Source organism: Camelina sativa, chromosome 15, assembly GCF_000633955.1.
Source record: "Camelina sativa cultivar DH55 chromosome 15, Cs, whole genome shotgun sequence".
Classification (NCBI taxonomy): Eukaryota; Viridiplantae; Streptophyta; class Magnoliopsida; order Brassicales; family Brassicaceae; genus Camelina; species Camelina sativa.
Window position 1 is genome coordinate 7,372,628 of NC_025699.1, and position 14,546 is coordinate 7,387,173.

At 35.1% G+C, this 14,546-nt stretch overlaps 3 protein-coding genes across 4 annotated transcripts; 1 reads left to right on the top strand and 2 right to left on the bottom strand.

Moving 5' to 3' along the window:
• Nucleotides 7-3,711, bottom strand: LOC104745871 ((6-4)DNA photolyase). The gene is made up of 14 exons (XM_010467234.1): nucleotides 3,132-3,711; nucleotides 2,929-3,000; nucleotides 2,749-2,829; nucleotides 2,471-2,650; nucleotides 2,319-2,390; nucleotides 2,065-2,151; nucleotides 1,882-1,980; nucleotides 1,720-1,803; nucleotides 1,536-1,622; nucleotides 1,384-1,455; nucleotides 1,203-1,316; nucleotides 967-1,054; nucleotides 789-884; nucleotides 7-613 (listed from the first exon to the last, which is right to left on the bottom strand). The coding sequence occupies exons 1-14, from the start codon at nucleotides 3,555-3,557 to the stop codon at nucleotides 432-434; spliced, it is 1,740 nt and encodes a 579-aa protein (XP_010465536.1). The 5' UTR covers nucleotides 3,558-3,711; the 3' UTR covers nucleotides 7-431.
• LOC104745870 lies at nucleotides 3,894-4,599 on the bottom strand. The gene has a single exon (XM_010467233.2). The coding sequence runs from the start codon at nucleotides 4,513-4,515 to the stop codon at nucleotides 4,153-4,155; it is 363 nt and encodes a 120-aa protein (XP_010465535.1). The 5' UTR covers nucleotides 4,516-4,599; the 3' UTR covers nucleotides 3,894-4,152.
• Nucleotides 7,456-10,038, top strand: LOC104745872 (cytochrome c oxidase subunit 5b-1, mitochondrial). Of its 2 annotated transcripts, none has more exons than XM_010467236.2 (6): nucleotides 7,456-7,810; nucleotides 8,027-8,109; nucleotides 8,318-8,368; nucleotides 9,260-9,326; nucleotides 9,483-9,562; nucleotides 9,706-10,038. In XM_010467236.2, the coding sequence occupies exons 1-6, from the start codon at nucleotides 7,633-7,635 to the stop codon at nucleotides 9,772-9,774; spliced, it is 528 nt and encodes a 175-aa protein (XP_010465538.1). In that variant the 5' UTR covers nucleotides 7,456-7,632; the 3' UTR covers nucleotides 9,775-10,038. The 2 variants fall into 2 exon arrangements, with proteins under 2 accessions (XP_010465538.1, XP_010465537.1); XM_010467235.2 differs by having other exon boundaries at nucleotides 7,460-7,810; nucleotides 8,024-8,109.

Genomic DNA, 14,546 nt, shown 5'->3' on the forward strand with positions numbered 1-14,546 from the left:
AAAAAAAAAAAAAAAAAAAGGCAAATCGAAGAGGATGCAAAGTGTAAGAATGTGGAAGAAGAAAGCTTTTTTGGTTATATAACCCCCGAGTGTAGGAGGAGGAAGGCTCGCTGCTGGCCTCTGTCTGAGAGATTTTCTATTTCAGGAAGCTATTTCTCTTTTTGTCTTCTTCCACTTTCATTCCCATATTTTTTCATCCTTTACAAATTAGCTCATTAAGTTTACGAATTACAATCTCTCTCCCAAAATTGAATACAAATTACAGTATGTTGTGTTTGTCTGTTTGACCTCCTTACTAGAAAAAGGCTACAATTAATTTTTTTTTTTTTTTTTACTTTTCAAATTTCAGTGGAACAACATGTTTACAAGGATTACAGTACTACTACTACGATTTGGTTTGTAATAATAAGTCAATTCTCATCACAATCTTATTAGTTGAGTTTTTGACGTTGGTTCCTGATCTTGGTTGACTCTTCATGTCCATCTTCCTCAAGCTTTCTCCTTAAATTCTTCAGATCTTCATCATCCACTTTACCTTCCTTTTTCTTGTTCAATGCATATGTTTCACCCATCTTCCTCTTGCACTCCTTGCTTGCTGTATCGTGCAAAACCACTGCCAACCAACAAACAAAGCCACAACTATGCAACTTAAAATACCTTACTTCTAAGGTTTGCTCATCGGGACAACAGCTAGCTTCATGATATTTATCATTTTTAGCTACAATCATATTCGTATCATCGTATCTTTTCTAGCAAATGTATGTGTAAATGGAGACAGAATTACTAACTTGGTTTCGGGTAGTCCTTCCCGACTATGCATTTTGCTTTAGTTTGAACACTCAATGGCGCTGTCCATGGCTCGTATATATACTGCTTTGGCATATCTGAATCAGAATAACTTATTAGCTAATGAATGCATAAACAGTAAACAAACTTACCAGGATGATGGACACTAACTTCAGTTACCTTTCAGTACCGGGAGAAAATGCCTAATGTACTTCCCATCAGGATCATACTTCTTCCCGAAAGATATAGGAGAGTAGATGCGGTTGTACTGAAACCATCACAAAACACATTGGGAGCCAAGTGCAAGCATAACTAAAGAACTTCGGAAATTAAACTTTTTTTTTTATGGAGAGTCGATGGTAATGATTTAATTCCAAACTACCAATTATACGGAGAGAAGAGGAAGGAGACAGTACCTGGTAAAAGAAGGACGAACATGATAACCACATCCAGTTCCCATTATTGATTGCCCAGTCTGAATCGATCAGAAGCCTCTCAAACACATCACGCCCTTGTTCCCAATGTATGAACTATACTATGCATGTGAGTGAAATTTTCTGAGGGAGATAAAACCAACAGTAGTAGAGGAAGCATTACCAAATCCCCACGAGTTAGAAAACAGGCTACACAATGACGTGCTAGATGGTGCATCCAACCCCATTTCAGAAGCTATAAATTCCAGAGAAAGAATGATTCAGGAATGATGCTTAAAAAGGAAAGCTATAGTTCACTTTTGACTAAAATCTAACCTGAACCATGATGGCATCAATCCAAGGGTATCCTGTCTTACCATCCCTCCAAGCAGCCAACATAGCATGATCCTCGTTCCATGGAATCTAGTTTATGTACGTAACCCAAAAGATTAGTCTGAAAAACCATGAACATCTAAAAGATGAAGGAACATGATAAGAGAAACTGTATCACAGTTGTTACCTGTTTGCAGATCCGGTTTCCCTTCATTTTGTCGAAGTTAGGGGTTCCAAATGCAGTGGTATAGAAAAATTCTCGCCACAACAACTAGATACATAGAAATAAGTATCAACTTTCTGCAGTCGGGCGGTATAAAAAAACACAGTCTTTAAGTCATTGACTGACCTGCCCAAGGAGAGAAACTGGTGGCGACGTATGCTTTTTAACATCCTTGTAAATATTTTTGAGGCATTGATAAAAGTACCTCGAAGAAAGGCATCCAAACTTCTCAAAGGTAAGGAACTAGGCGGAATTATCAGCAAAATGGAGAGAGATGCTTAAGTAGCTATAAAATATATCTCAACTCACTTTCAAATAAGGTGACAAAACCGTAGTTGCAGGTTTCAAGAATGCAGATGGATCACCCTTTGGTTTCTCAAAGTTTGCCACCCATGCCTACACCACAAATAATCACCCAAACAAAGTCAACAGAGGATTCTGATTTCTATGATCTTGAAAGGAAAAGATAGGTATCCTTTAGTCTAATAAAGTACTCAATTAAGTAGTTTCCGCCAAAAAACTGATTCTAAAAGGGAAAATCTTCAAAAAGGTCTTGACCATACCTTATCACTGATTGACTTGGTCAATCGTAGCAAGGCTTCTGATTCACCACCTCTAAAAGGAGTCCACTCAGCCTACAGACAATTACACGAGCACAAGTTTCTTAGATGGAAAATATTTTTTACCTAATTACAGAAACAGATCATCTCCTAACATTTTCATCTTCTCTGTAGCCAAGTTCCTCAGGCGTTGGTACTTCTGAAATGCCAAGATTTCCAACCTCTCCCATTGGAGGAATTGAAGAATAAGACATCACAAGTTCAGATGTAGCACATGATGGCTCTCCAGCAATCTTCACAAATGACTGATAACTCAAAGGTGGCTTCCCACCGTTCTTACTTGCAAGAAAAACCACACACAACTTCAGAACTTTCACGGTTTCACAGAGGGAAACCTTAAAAAAACAACAACTCAGTTAACAGTAACACTTACTTTCTCTATAATGTCTACGGGATTGAACAAAGTATGACTCACTGGAGAGAAAATCTCAACTCCAGTTGAAGAAGCATAATCCTATAGAAATCAAAACCACTCGAGTTAACAAAAACCTCAATGAGTCGTAACTCGTAAGCAAGATCAAAACTTTTAAGGCTTAATGAATCGAATTTTTACCTTAACTCGAACATCTAACGCTTGATAATACGGATCTGTATCATATTCAAAGCAAAGCCTCTTCACCTTCCACTGCCAAAAACCCCATTCACATATATGTAAACACATTTCAGATTTCTCTATTTGCCTACGCACACACATTTCAGATTTCTATATTGCATAAAGTAAAACCAAATTCACAAAATTTGAAATTTCTGCATTACCTCTTGCAAGCAACGAACCAGAACTTCACCAGGTTCACCTTTAAGAACCAGCAACCTTGAACCTAGTTTCTTCAGACTAGAATCGAGATCCTTGAGACTCTCCAGCAAGAACCGGATCCGGTTAACCCCGGAACGAGACGAACCGGGAGAGAACGCAGACGGGTCTGACTCCATGTAATGCGGGTCGATAACAAAAACCGGGTAAAGAAATTGAGAACCTTTAGAGGCGTATTCAAGAGCCGGGTTGTCGTGAACCCGAAGCCCTTTCCGGAACCAAACCAACGAACCGGATCCAGTAGCCATGGTTACAATGGGATTGAGACGGTAACTAGGGACGGAGAATCTTCGCTTGAAACTTGTCTGATACTCTCCCCAGAAGTTTTTCGTGAAATTCGCGCCTTCTGAAAGCGCGAGAGAAGGTTTCATATGAAGAAGATGGTAACGTCGTGCGGTTAATATGCGCTTCTTCAACTGTGTGTTCGGCTAATATGCGCGGTTTGGCAGCGTAAGATAAAAAGGATGTATAGGTTATTTTCAACGGTTATATCATACGCCACGTCATTTGAGCGAGGTGTTTAATTTTCCACCGGTCATCATTCATTGCTTACTAATCTCTATAGTTAGTGAAATTATAAACATCATAGGTTTGAGTTTTTCAGTTGTAACATAATATTCTTATGACGTTATAATAATGTTAATCAAAATTAGATTAAAACGTAGCACTTGTCTAAATAGGTCAACTACCGATCCAACGGTTAAGCATTGATATAAGCTACAAACTAATTGATTAATCCAACGGTTCAGAAGAAAGCAACAATCCCACACGAGCCAGACCGTACAGTACAACACAAAGAAACGACGACGTACAATCAAACGGTTTCTTGAGTATCATCATCGGAAAAAAAAGTTCTTCATCCCATACGTGGAAAAAAAGAGAGAGAGAGAGACATTTTTTAATTTCGACTAATTATTGATTATTATTATTATTACTAGATCCGGAAGATACGTGACCCGGATCCAGTTACTCCTTGACCCGAACGTCAGACGCGAGCCTAGACGCGATCGCAGAATGGTACATAACGTCGTGGAACGTGGAAGCTTCGGCTGTTTTCCTCCGCAGCTGCTTAGCCTTCTCCTCCGTGAGACACCACCGCTGAGACCTTTCGCCAGTTTTAACCAGATCTGATTCCAGATTCGCGGATGAGGATGAGCTGGTGTTGGTGTTGTTGACGACGTAATCAGGTTCAGATGAAATGCCGAAGAGAGGAGCCCACCATGAAACCGATGAAACTGGCTTCTTACGGGATGGATCCGATTTGGTAGGTCCGGGTTCGGATGAAGCTCGGATCGAAGAGAGAGCGGAACATGAGATGATTGTAGCCATTTTAGGTTAAAAATGTGTTGATCTGAGAGAAAAGAATATTATTTAAGATGAAATCAGCTGCGGTTTTTATAGTGTGGAAATGTTGTTGTAGTACCCACAGGTTCGTTTTATTTAACTGGTTTTTAATATCAACGTTAGGGTATTTTCGGAAAGAGTGTTGCAACGGTAAATGCGTTGTGTTACACGATAGTTATGGTGGAGATGAGAGCATTGGATTATTTTTCCCTTTTAGAGAGATGGATAAGATTGAAGGCGTGGAGCAGCGTCGCCATCTGCACTTTTCGTTTGTTTATTAGGATTATGTTATTGTCTTGGATGATGATGACTTGTCGCTTTGACATTGTCAACATTGACGTGTGTTCATTGGAAATTAGAGTTCAACTAGTAGTAGTCCTTTTGGGGGATATTTCTTAAATCTAAAGGAATAATCGTCGGTGATATTCGAATATATCTTTTTAACTAGTAAACAAAAAAATTCTTTTAAAAACAACCAAATGAGTGAATGACTATTACTGATAGATAAGTAAAATGAACGTTACATGCATAACATGCATATGATCTTTGACTATTTGCATGGAAGAGGAGTTGTTGTTTGATTTATGAATCCTGAACGCATTATGAAAGTTTTTCGGACTCAAGGTACTGTGGTGTAAACTAAAGACAAAAGATGAATATTGTGTTTTTCTAATAACTAATATTATATTATTAGAGCTAAGTAATTTCATTCATTTAACTTTTTTCTTTTCTTTATATCACTTTGAACTTAACGGTTTGGTTTCGCTATTTGGTTGATTTATACCACATCAACAGTACTGATACGGTTTGTGAAACTAGATGCATGATGGATGGAAAGAAGCTATTAATTAGCTAGTTTTGTGAAACTGTTCCAAGAGAAAACTACCTTTGCAGCATATGTAAGAAGCGAGCTTAAGACATTACCAAAAAAAAAGAAGCGAGCTTAAGATAATTCTCTCGGATGCTTGAAGCTATATATGATATATATGGTACTATGGTAGTGCCAGTTCATCAGGAGACCAGGGAATCGGATGATGGGTGATGAGGCATATGGTTCCTCTTAGTCTAGCCAAAAGTATATAACTATGTCAACTGTCAAGCCAAAGGCCCAAAAGTATCAACTTGCCATGTGTGTTGACTTGATTGTGTATTCGACATCTTCGACTACTTTCTCGACAAACCCGTCCAACTAAATTGGCATTCAAACACATTACACATGTTCGAACTTGCCTTTCTTTCTCATTTTTCGTTAATTGGACGTTATTACCGTATCATGTGGATTGTGGATTTTACGATTACCCTCGTGCTAAGATCAGGAACATAGATTTAACAATTTGGGTTGCTATCTATCCGATTTCAAAATTTCAGTAACTTGGGGAGATTTTTTTTTTGTTTTGTTTGAAACTTAAATGGTAAATAATCTAATTATTATATTATCTAATCTGAATTTTTTATTATTAAATACTAACTACAATCCAATCTTGCTATTGTATAGTGAGTTACCAAATATAGGAAATCAATGTCAATATATGCACGAAAACTTTTAAGTTGCAATATTCAAAATTATTTAAAATTGTATTAATCATTCTTAACAAGTTATCCGATACAATAATACAAATGATAAAGGTTGAGCCTCAAGCAACATATTAGTATTATATACACATGTGGGAGAAGCTTTTTTTTTTTTTTGCGAATTAAAAGCTTAAATTTTAACTATTAATAATATCATATCAAAATACAAAAGAATGATTATCTTCTTATAAAAATATAAATTATTCTTTATTTACTCATAACAAAATTAAATACAATGGATTGATATGGTATAAAAGTATCTGATCCGTTCGTCGTTTCTTAGATTAGTTCAAATTCACAAAAAGAAAGCAGCAAATCCGATTAGTTTTTTTTTTATATGGAGATCTTTTATAATAATGATAGATACCTTAATCTGATCCGTTCGTCATTTCTAGAAATTGAGATTTTAGATTGGTTAATAAATTCACAAATAATTATCAGAATGGATTGAATAAGAAATCCAATCAATCACCTAGATCTGCGTGATGAATGGTCTGCAATTTGGGTTGTAGCCGTCTTTGTTGGTTGAGGAGAAGATGTAGGACTATAAAAATTACCGAAAGTTCAGTATTTATACTATAATATAATTTTCTGGACTATAAAATTGGTTTTTGTTTCTATTTTATTTTTGTAACAAATCTTGTTCGAAAAAGTCCTTATTTCATTTTCTTTTGTGTAAAAACTTGATAATTTGGCAAAACTAACTAAGAAAAATACTAAAATTAAATATCTAACTACTCTAATATTCTCTATATATTTTATAATATATATCATTATTAGAGGTGTATACAATTAATTAGCTCATGGATATCCATCCATTGTATTTTGGTTTTTTTATAAGTAAATATTTTCCGTTGAGAAATAGGCCTAAACATGTAAGATCAACACATTAAAAAATGTTAGACCTTAACTGCCCTACAAAAATAGGTGTGCATAGTGTTCAACCCATTAAGAAATGTGGCCTAAATCCTATTGTCTTTATCTCCTATTATTTCTATAGAAAATATATTTAATATTGTACCATTTTTGTTCATATTATTCAAGTAATCAACCTATATATTATTAAATAATTATTTAGCCACAAGGTGATGAAGCATGTTCTTGCGGCCCGGTTTTAAATACAAATTTTTCGGACCTTTTTCTCCAAATTTTCTAGTAGTTCAACTGGTAAAGTATTGGCTATGATACTAACAGGTAGCAGGTTCGATATCCCAACATAAAAAAGTGTTTAATTACAATTACAAACATTTAAAATGCTTACAATAATTTCATTTTGTACTCATGTGTATAATTATTTCCACTATCTCCGCTTGATATGGAACATAATTTAAAAGGATTGATTGACACGTGCGTACTGTGTGTGTAGTCTCGCACGTACCGGTTTAAGAATCTCTCATTTCCCTGGAAGAAGAAGAAGAAGAGATTCGAAAATAAGAACAAAAAACATTTTGAGGGTTTCACTGAATCCTTCAAAGGTGTGACCTGAGAATCACAACACAAAACCAAACTTTACTCTCTCGACTCGTCACCATGTGGAGAAGAATCGTCTCCTCTCATCTCAAAACCCTAGCCGCCGATGTCGTCGCTGCTTCTCCTCGTCGATCGATAGCCGCCACCGCTAGACCCGTCGGCTTCTACCTCACCGCCAATCGATCAGCCATTTCTGCTTCTTCTTCTGTTTTCTCTCGACATTTCAGCTCCGAATCAGGTGATTTTATAGTTTAAACCGTTTTCAGATCTCGGCGGGATTTTAGATTCAGTTCACCATGGATTTTAGAGGATAGACTTAAATCTGTGTTGGTCTCTTAGATTGGTTTTAATACTCGCGTAGCTGTTGTACTCTTAGATTGCACATTCTGTCTACTTATTTGCTGCGATTTTGTGGTTTGAATGATTGGTTATTACGGTTTGTATGTTGCAGTAGAGACTCCGGCGAAGAAGAAGGTAGAGGATGTAATGCCTATTGCGACTGGACATGAGAAGGAGGAGCTTGAAGCTGAAATGGAGGTGATTCCTTTTTTTTTTTTCTTTTATCTAATGCTATTTAAGATCTGAGTATGATACAAATCTCTTTTTATATAATACAAAGTGATCATCACTTTCACTTCTTTGATAATTTTTTTTCATCAAAATGGAGTATATATGTCTCCTTGATAGTTCTCCAGAGGTTGAGGAAAATTAAATTTTTGGCTTTGTCATTGTTTTCTTGGGATAGGGAAGGAGGCTGCTTGATATTGACTTCCCTGAAGGTCCTTTTGGCACTAAGGTAAGTTTCTGTTACCAGAAAATAGATATATGTCGTGACTCCACATTGAATTCCTTGACCTTATATTTACTGCCAAGTTTACACCTTGTCAATGTTCCTAGGCATGATATAGATTTTAAGTTCATCACTAAATCTCGGGGTATAAGTGAAACAAACCAGGATAGTTCACTTGAATCGACTATAATGTATGGCTGTTTCAATTACCTCAAATATACAAAATAAGCATACGGAAATTTATCTCTTCATCAGCATTGAATTGAGTCCAGGTGGTTTACCGACCTAAATGGATCAACTTGCACCCTTTATTGTGGTCCATAATGTTGCTTCAGCCAGGAGGACTGACATGGCATGCAGCAATCACTGCTTTTGTATCTATTTTCAATCTTGTCTAGCTGTCAGCTAAATCATCTTGATGGTCATTGGTCACATTTCAAGATTTTTTTGTGAATACTGTAATTAGTATTAGTTACCTGAATGAAGCTCTAGCTTGGATTTGAGATTTGGTGAATTAAGAAAATTTCGTTAAGCTGTGTTTGTTAATTTATGATGACTCACAGCCTATGATGCATATGTGCACGATAATGACGAAAAATTTGTGGATGTCACATACAACATGTGCAAGTGTCTGTGGATCGTGAACATTCAGTTCTTAACATACTTAAAGAAGTCTGTCTCCAAAGTACTGAAATCATATAGGAGTATATGAGTGGTGAAGTGAATTTTGCATAGTGTGTAACATAATCTGAGGCATTTGATGTTTTTCAGTTTTCTCATGTCATTTTATCTCTAGAGTGAGCAATTTTTATTTTCTATTGGCTACCAATGGATTCTTTTAACAATTTTGTCACTTTCCTGATACATAAATTTGGATATCAAATTGTGTTACGCTAGGAAGCTCCAGCTATTGTGAAGTCCTACTATGACAAGCGAATTGTGGGATGCCCTGGTGGTGAAGGCGGTAAGCTCATTGTTCTTCACTCTTTGATGGCTTATACTCCCAAGACGTTTACCTATATTCGTTGAATATGTCAAGACACATTATTTACTAATGGTTTATCTAATCCACTAATGTCTAATGGTTTATCTAATCTTGTATTTCTCCTGAAAACTGCAGAGGATGAACACGATGTTGTGTGGTTCTGGCTGGAGAAAGGAAAGTCCTTTGAATGCCCAGTTTGCACTCAGTACTTTGAGGTAAGTTGAACTCGTACCAGATGCTCTAAGCAGTAAAAATCAACCTAAGCCTCATACGAATCTGTAAATAGATTAGAGCAAGAACTCGTTGAACTTCCATTTGAGAAGATTGAATTGGTTATAATATAATGTATGTTTTGCAGCTGGAAGTGGTTGGTCCGGGTGGGCCTCCGGATGGTCACGGTGATGAAGACGATGAGCACCACCACTGATTTTGGCCTCTCCTTTGCCGCGAGTTTTTCTTCTTTTTCATATATTTTAAATTTTTTATGATTGGAATAAAAGAAAAAGAAAAAAGATATCTGCCGTTTGGTGAAACAAAGTTGAAAATATTTTTGATCCTTTTTAGAACAACAATACGCGGTATCAGAGTTTCCCAAAATGCCAAAACTCTTATGACCGTTGTTTTATGTTTGTACTCTTGAATCAGAATCATTCTTGCCTTTTGCTTATTTTATGATTCACCTTTTCAAATGTTTATGGTTCCATGTCTTTTCGTATTGGACGTTTTGATCGTGTCCCTTGATTCCTTGTGAACGGTCATATACTTCTATAGATTTTTTTTTAAAAAATATCAAATTTTCTTCTAACCTTGTTCATTAATTGGTTAAACACTAATTTACTCATGCAATGCACCCAAATTATACTTTCCTTTTTTAAAACTACTAGGTTAGTACCCGCGCTACGCCGCGGGATTATTTCTCATTTTTAAAAAAAAATAATATTTTGTTTTGTGTTTTCTGAAAAACTAATTGTTTTCAATTTTTTTTGTTATTATTTGTTGCTGCATATTTTAATTTATTATCATTACTTTCAAATCCATTAAATGTATCTTACCGAGTTAAACATTTCATTATCTAAACATTGACTACATAAAATTTTGATTACTATGATCAATCTGCTATCGAAATAGATTTAACGCATCCCACTTATAGAATTATTTATTTCTCATTTTATACCCCACCGGATCAATTCCATTTAACTTAACCCATAATTTTATATTTATACATTAATTTCATCTAATTTGTATTAAACATAGACTTTGTATCTACAATATATTTTATGAAAACTACCCTTTCTCTCTTTTTCTAAACTAACTCTTTTTTTCATAAAAAAGACAGTCCTATCTTCACTCTTAAATTTAAATACATATTTACTCTTAAAAAAAGTTGTTTTTAAATTTTCGTGATTTTATATTAACATTTGAAAAGAAGAAAAAGCATTAGGTAGTTTAAAAAAAAAATGATTGTAGATACATTTATTCAAAAACTCTCCTTATTTAAAGTTTTAGTTACTCATATACTTTGTAAAGAAAAGTTAGAATGAAGAATTTCAATTTTGGAATTAAAAGATAGGTTTCAATTTCATCAAGACAATTAGATCCGTTGACGATCTTTATGTAGACTTCATTTAGGAAGGAGCATCTCAGAATGTGCATTAGATTTTTAAAGAGGCTAACTCCTAATTGAAAATCACACGGTTGGTTCGAGACTAACCACAAAAGACAACATATAAACTTTTAGAAAACAACAACATTCAGAGATAATAGATCTAAGCCTCACACTCTCACTTATGCATCGGATAATTTATGAAAGCACTTGACATTTGCGCTGCTGTAGAAGAAGAAGCATCATCCTCCAAAAGTCATTCCCTTGCACAAATCAGAACCTCCACTATCCCGGGCCTCATTGGTGTCTTGTACTTTTCCATTTCTCTTGGTATTTTAACCAAAAAATCCCCAAGTGTGCTTCAAATATGTGATTATTGATTCGCCATCATTGACGTCTTGTACTCATCTAACTCTTTGTTTATCTCTCAAATGCTTCTTTGAAGCGATGACGTTTAAACTTTTCAAGCTGTAGAAGCTTCCTTGAACCAATCACAGCTTCAGCAAATCCACCGATGTCTCCACTGTCGAAATGAAGCAAGTGTTGGGTATGTAATTATCAAATTGGGCTTTATTCAAATGGGCTTTATTACCAAGTTTGGTGTTGTCGTAAATTGTGTTTCGACAAAAGTCTTTCTTCTTAAAAGGAGAAGTCAAGATCGACGGTTTTGCTCTTTGTTGGTTGTAACGGGCAGAGAGATAAGAGATGGCTGAAATCTCTGATAGGAGGTTAGATTTTGTGCATATAAAAATAAGAGTCCAGCCTTCAATTTCATAATGGAAAAGAACTTCTTCTCTTTTCTACTTCTTCGTCTCCTCCTTCTTCTTCTTCTTTTAATTTCTGAGTTTGAGAGTTTCATCTCTTTTGAATTGAGTGCACAGTTCAACTGAGAGCAGAGTAAATCCTGGAGTGAGCCGTCTTGGTTATCTTGCACTGGGATTAGGCGGTTTTTTGCTCAAGTGTAGTAGATTCTCTACGGCTATGCAACTTAAGCTTCTTTGTTCTTTCTTATTTTTTCTGAGTCTGAGTCTGTTCTGATTCCAATTGCAAGTCTCTGATTTGTCTAATTAAATGATGGAGTCCTTTCAGTTTGATATACTCTCCTTTTTATTATTTATCAAAGATTTTCTGAGCTCGATTCTGTGTACTCATCGACAATCTCATACACCTAAGTCTTTGAGTGCCTTATTTTAGTTATATACATCTCGCGTTATGCAACCCCTCTTTTTTAATTCCAACTACCATGATTCCTATGGTTAGAGTTACAGAGAGAGAGAGAGAGTGAATAAAGATAATGACGTGGAAGAAAATAAAGCTTATGTGTAGTAATCGAAATGTTTTAATTGGCTATTCATTTTAACTGATGTGTCAGCACCAGCTTCAATGTTGAGGCTGATGTGTCACACCAGGAATGCAATTAAAAATAGCTAGGTTAGACCCGCGCTACGCCGCGGGATACTTTTTGTAATCAGTTTTAGATATATTTAATTATTAAAAATATATAAAAACTTTAGCAATAGAAATTAAGAAAAAATATAAAAAATAATTCTCATGATTTGAGTAATCAACTAAATTCACAGCAGTCGTTTAATGCTATATTATGCAAGTTAAGCAATAATTAGAAACAAAACTGATACCAAACTGACTCAAAGCACACTAAAAGCATTTCCATTGGCGGAATATTAACAAAGTTAACAAAGTTATAAAAAAAAAGAAAAAAAAAATATATTAACAAAGTTGCCTAAAACATTTTTAATTGTTAATTTTGAATAAAAGTGAAGTTAACAACTTCTTAAAAACTTTTTAATTTTATGGTTCCTAAAATTGAGTTCCTTAATTTAAAATCTTTATTTTGGAAATTATTATAGTATAATAAAGTTTGTTTAATATTTTTAATATTATATATTATAAAAACTTAAAAATGAATATATATTTTTATTAACCCCTAAAAAGAAAAAGCTATAAAGAACGAGATGAAGCTTGACTATTCTTATGATTGTGTAAGCAACAAAGAAGAGATCAGACTATCTCAAAGGAAAGAAAGATCACTTTCACCCTAACCATAACCAAAACCAAAACCGAGATAGGTTTCCGTAGGAAATTCATTTCATAGACCATGATTAATTAGGCCAAAGATGTTGCTACATTTGCATCTGATGAGGATGAATAGGTGCATTGCTGAGAACAGCTCTCATTCTCTTCTGATGACTCGCTAGATGGTCCTTGAGAGACTAATCCAAAGTTCAACATGTTAGCAGGTGCTGTAGCCGGTTCAGGATTCTGGCCTCTAGCATTGTTAACGCTACTTTTTTTTACGTTTCTTTGCTTCTGCAACAAAGCTTCCCACTACAACCTATATCACATCATAAAACAAATGAACATCAAATGATTAAACAGATTGTGATTTAAAAAAACATAATTTTAAACCTCATAAGAATTGATTCCACCAGAATGAGAAGATTGATGAAGCGTCACTCTACAAACTGCACCACTTGCAGAGAGAGTACATATTGTTCTTGACCCTTGATCCGAAAAAGTCATCACCTTTGCCCGATTTCATAATTCAAACGAAGATAATGGTTTGAATTATTGAATATTCAAGTATATACTAATATACATCACGATTCTCAATATGGGTTTCTTTAGAACCTTAGCTAGCCACGTATGTTCTATCCAATGTTACTGCCATATAGTTTTGATAGTTTTCAATTTTAACAGTTTTTGTTTTTGTTTTTGTATTTGTATTTGTGTGCAGTTTAGAATCACTTTAGAATATTAAATTAAAAATACGATTTATATGGTGCACAAAAAAAAACAAATTAAGATTTATATTGTAGACATACAAATCATACAAACATTACTGATTAGTGGCTTCTCATAGATCAGTACAAACAAAGAAAAGAAGGAATCAATCGATAGATAGAAGAAGAGAAAAGAAAGAGAATAAATCGATGTGTCCACCTTGTAAAAAAACAATGACGTGTATTAATCGTTATAATTTGATTGGTTAGTTATTTTTACTGATGTGTCAGCTTCTGCTTTAATACAAAAGCTGATGTGTCATCACCTGGATAGAAACACATCCTACTTTTATTGTATTGATTGTTTACAAAAAGAAGGGAAAAAATAAAATTAACACGGTGAACGAGAGAACGGTGGAGGTCAACATCGAGCCGCTTTTACTAGGCGCAGGTGTTTTTCGATTCATTCCTAATATGGCCAGTGGAGTTTTTTTGGGTTACTCAAGCCATTTCTAAGCCCAAAAGAAAAGAACAATTAAAAGAAATGGCCCACAAAATGCTGGAACCGTTGCCATACGGAGTATCGGAAGGCACAGTGAAGACACGGTACGTGTCAATTTCTAATTGGATTTTATTAAAATATATAACACATTTTTAATTTTTTTTCTCTCATTTTCTTCTTTTCCCCAATCTTTCTCTTTCCTCTCTCTCGACGAAACGGTGAAGAGATCTTGGTCCGTCGCAATCCATGCACGGCTCGCTCAATCCATGGCGATTACAATGATCTCGTCCTCGGAACATATCACCCGAAGATTCGGCGGTCTTCCGGAGATTTCAACTCCTTCTTTTGCCGGC

Coding starts and splice junctions, on each gene's coding strand:
- LOC104745872 (XM_010467235.2), top strand. CDS start 7,633: ATGTGGAGAAGAATCGTCTCCTCTCATCTCAAAACCCTAGCCGCCGAT. Junction 9,327..9,482: donor ATGCCCTGGTGGTGAAGGCG/GTAAGCTCATTG, acceptor TGAAAACTGCAG/AGGATGAACACGATGTTGTG. Junction 9,563..9,705: donor TTTGCACTCAGTACTTTGAG/GTAAGTTGAACT, acceptor TATGTTTTGCAG/CTGGAAGTGGTTGGTCCGGG.
- LOC104745870 (XM_010467233.2), bottom strand. CDS start 4,515: ATGGCTACAATCATCTCATGTTCCGCTCTCTCTTCGATCCGAGCTTCA.
- LOC104745871 (XM_010467234.1), bottom strand. CDS start 3,557: ATGAAACCTTCTCTCGCGCTTTCAGAAGGCGCGAATTTCACGAAAAAC. Junction 1,981..2,064: donor TTTTGTCACCTTATTTGAAA/GTGAGTTGAGAT, acceptor ACCTTTGAGAAG/TTTGGATGCCTTTCTTCGAG. Junction 1,317..1,383: donor TTCTAACTCGTGGGGATTTG/GTAATGCTTCCT, acceptor TGCATAGTATAG/TTCATACATTGGGAACAAGG.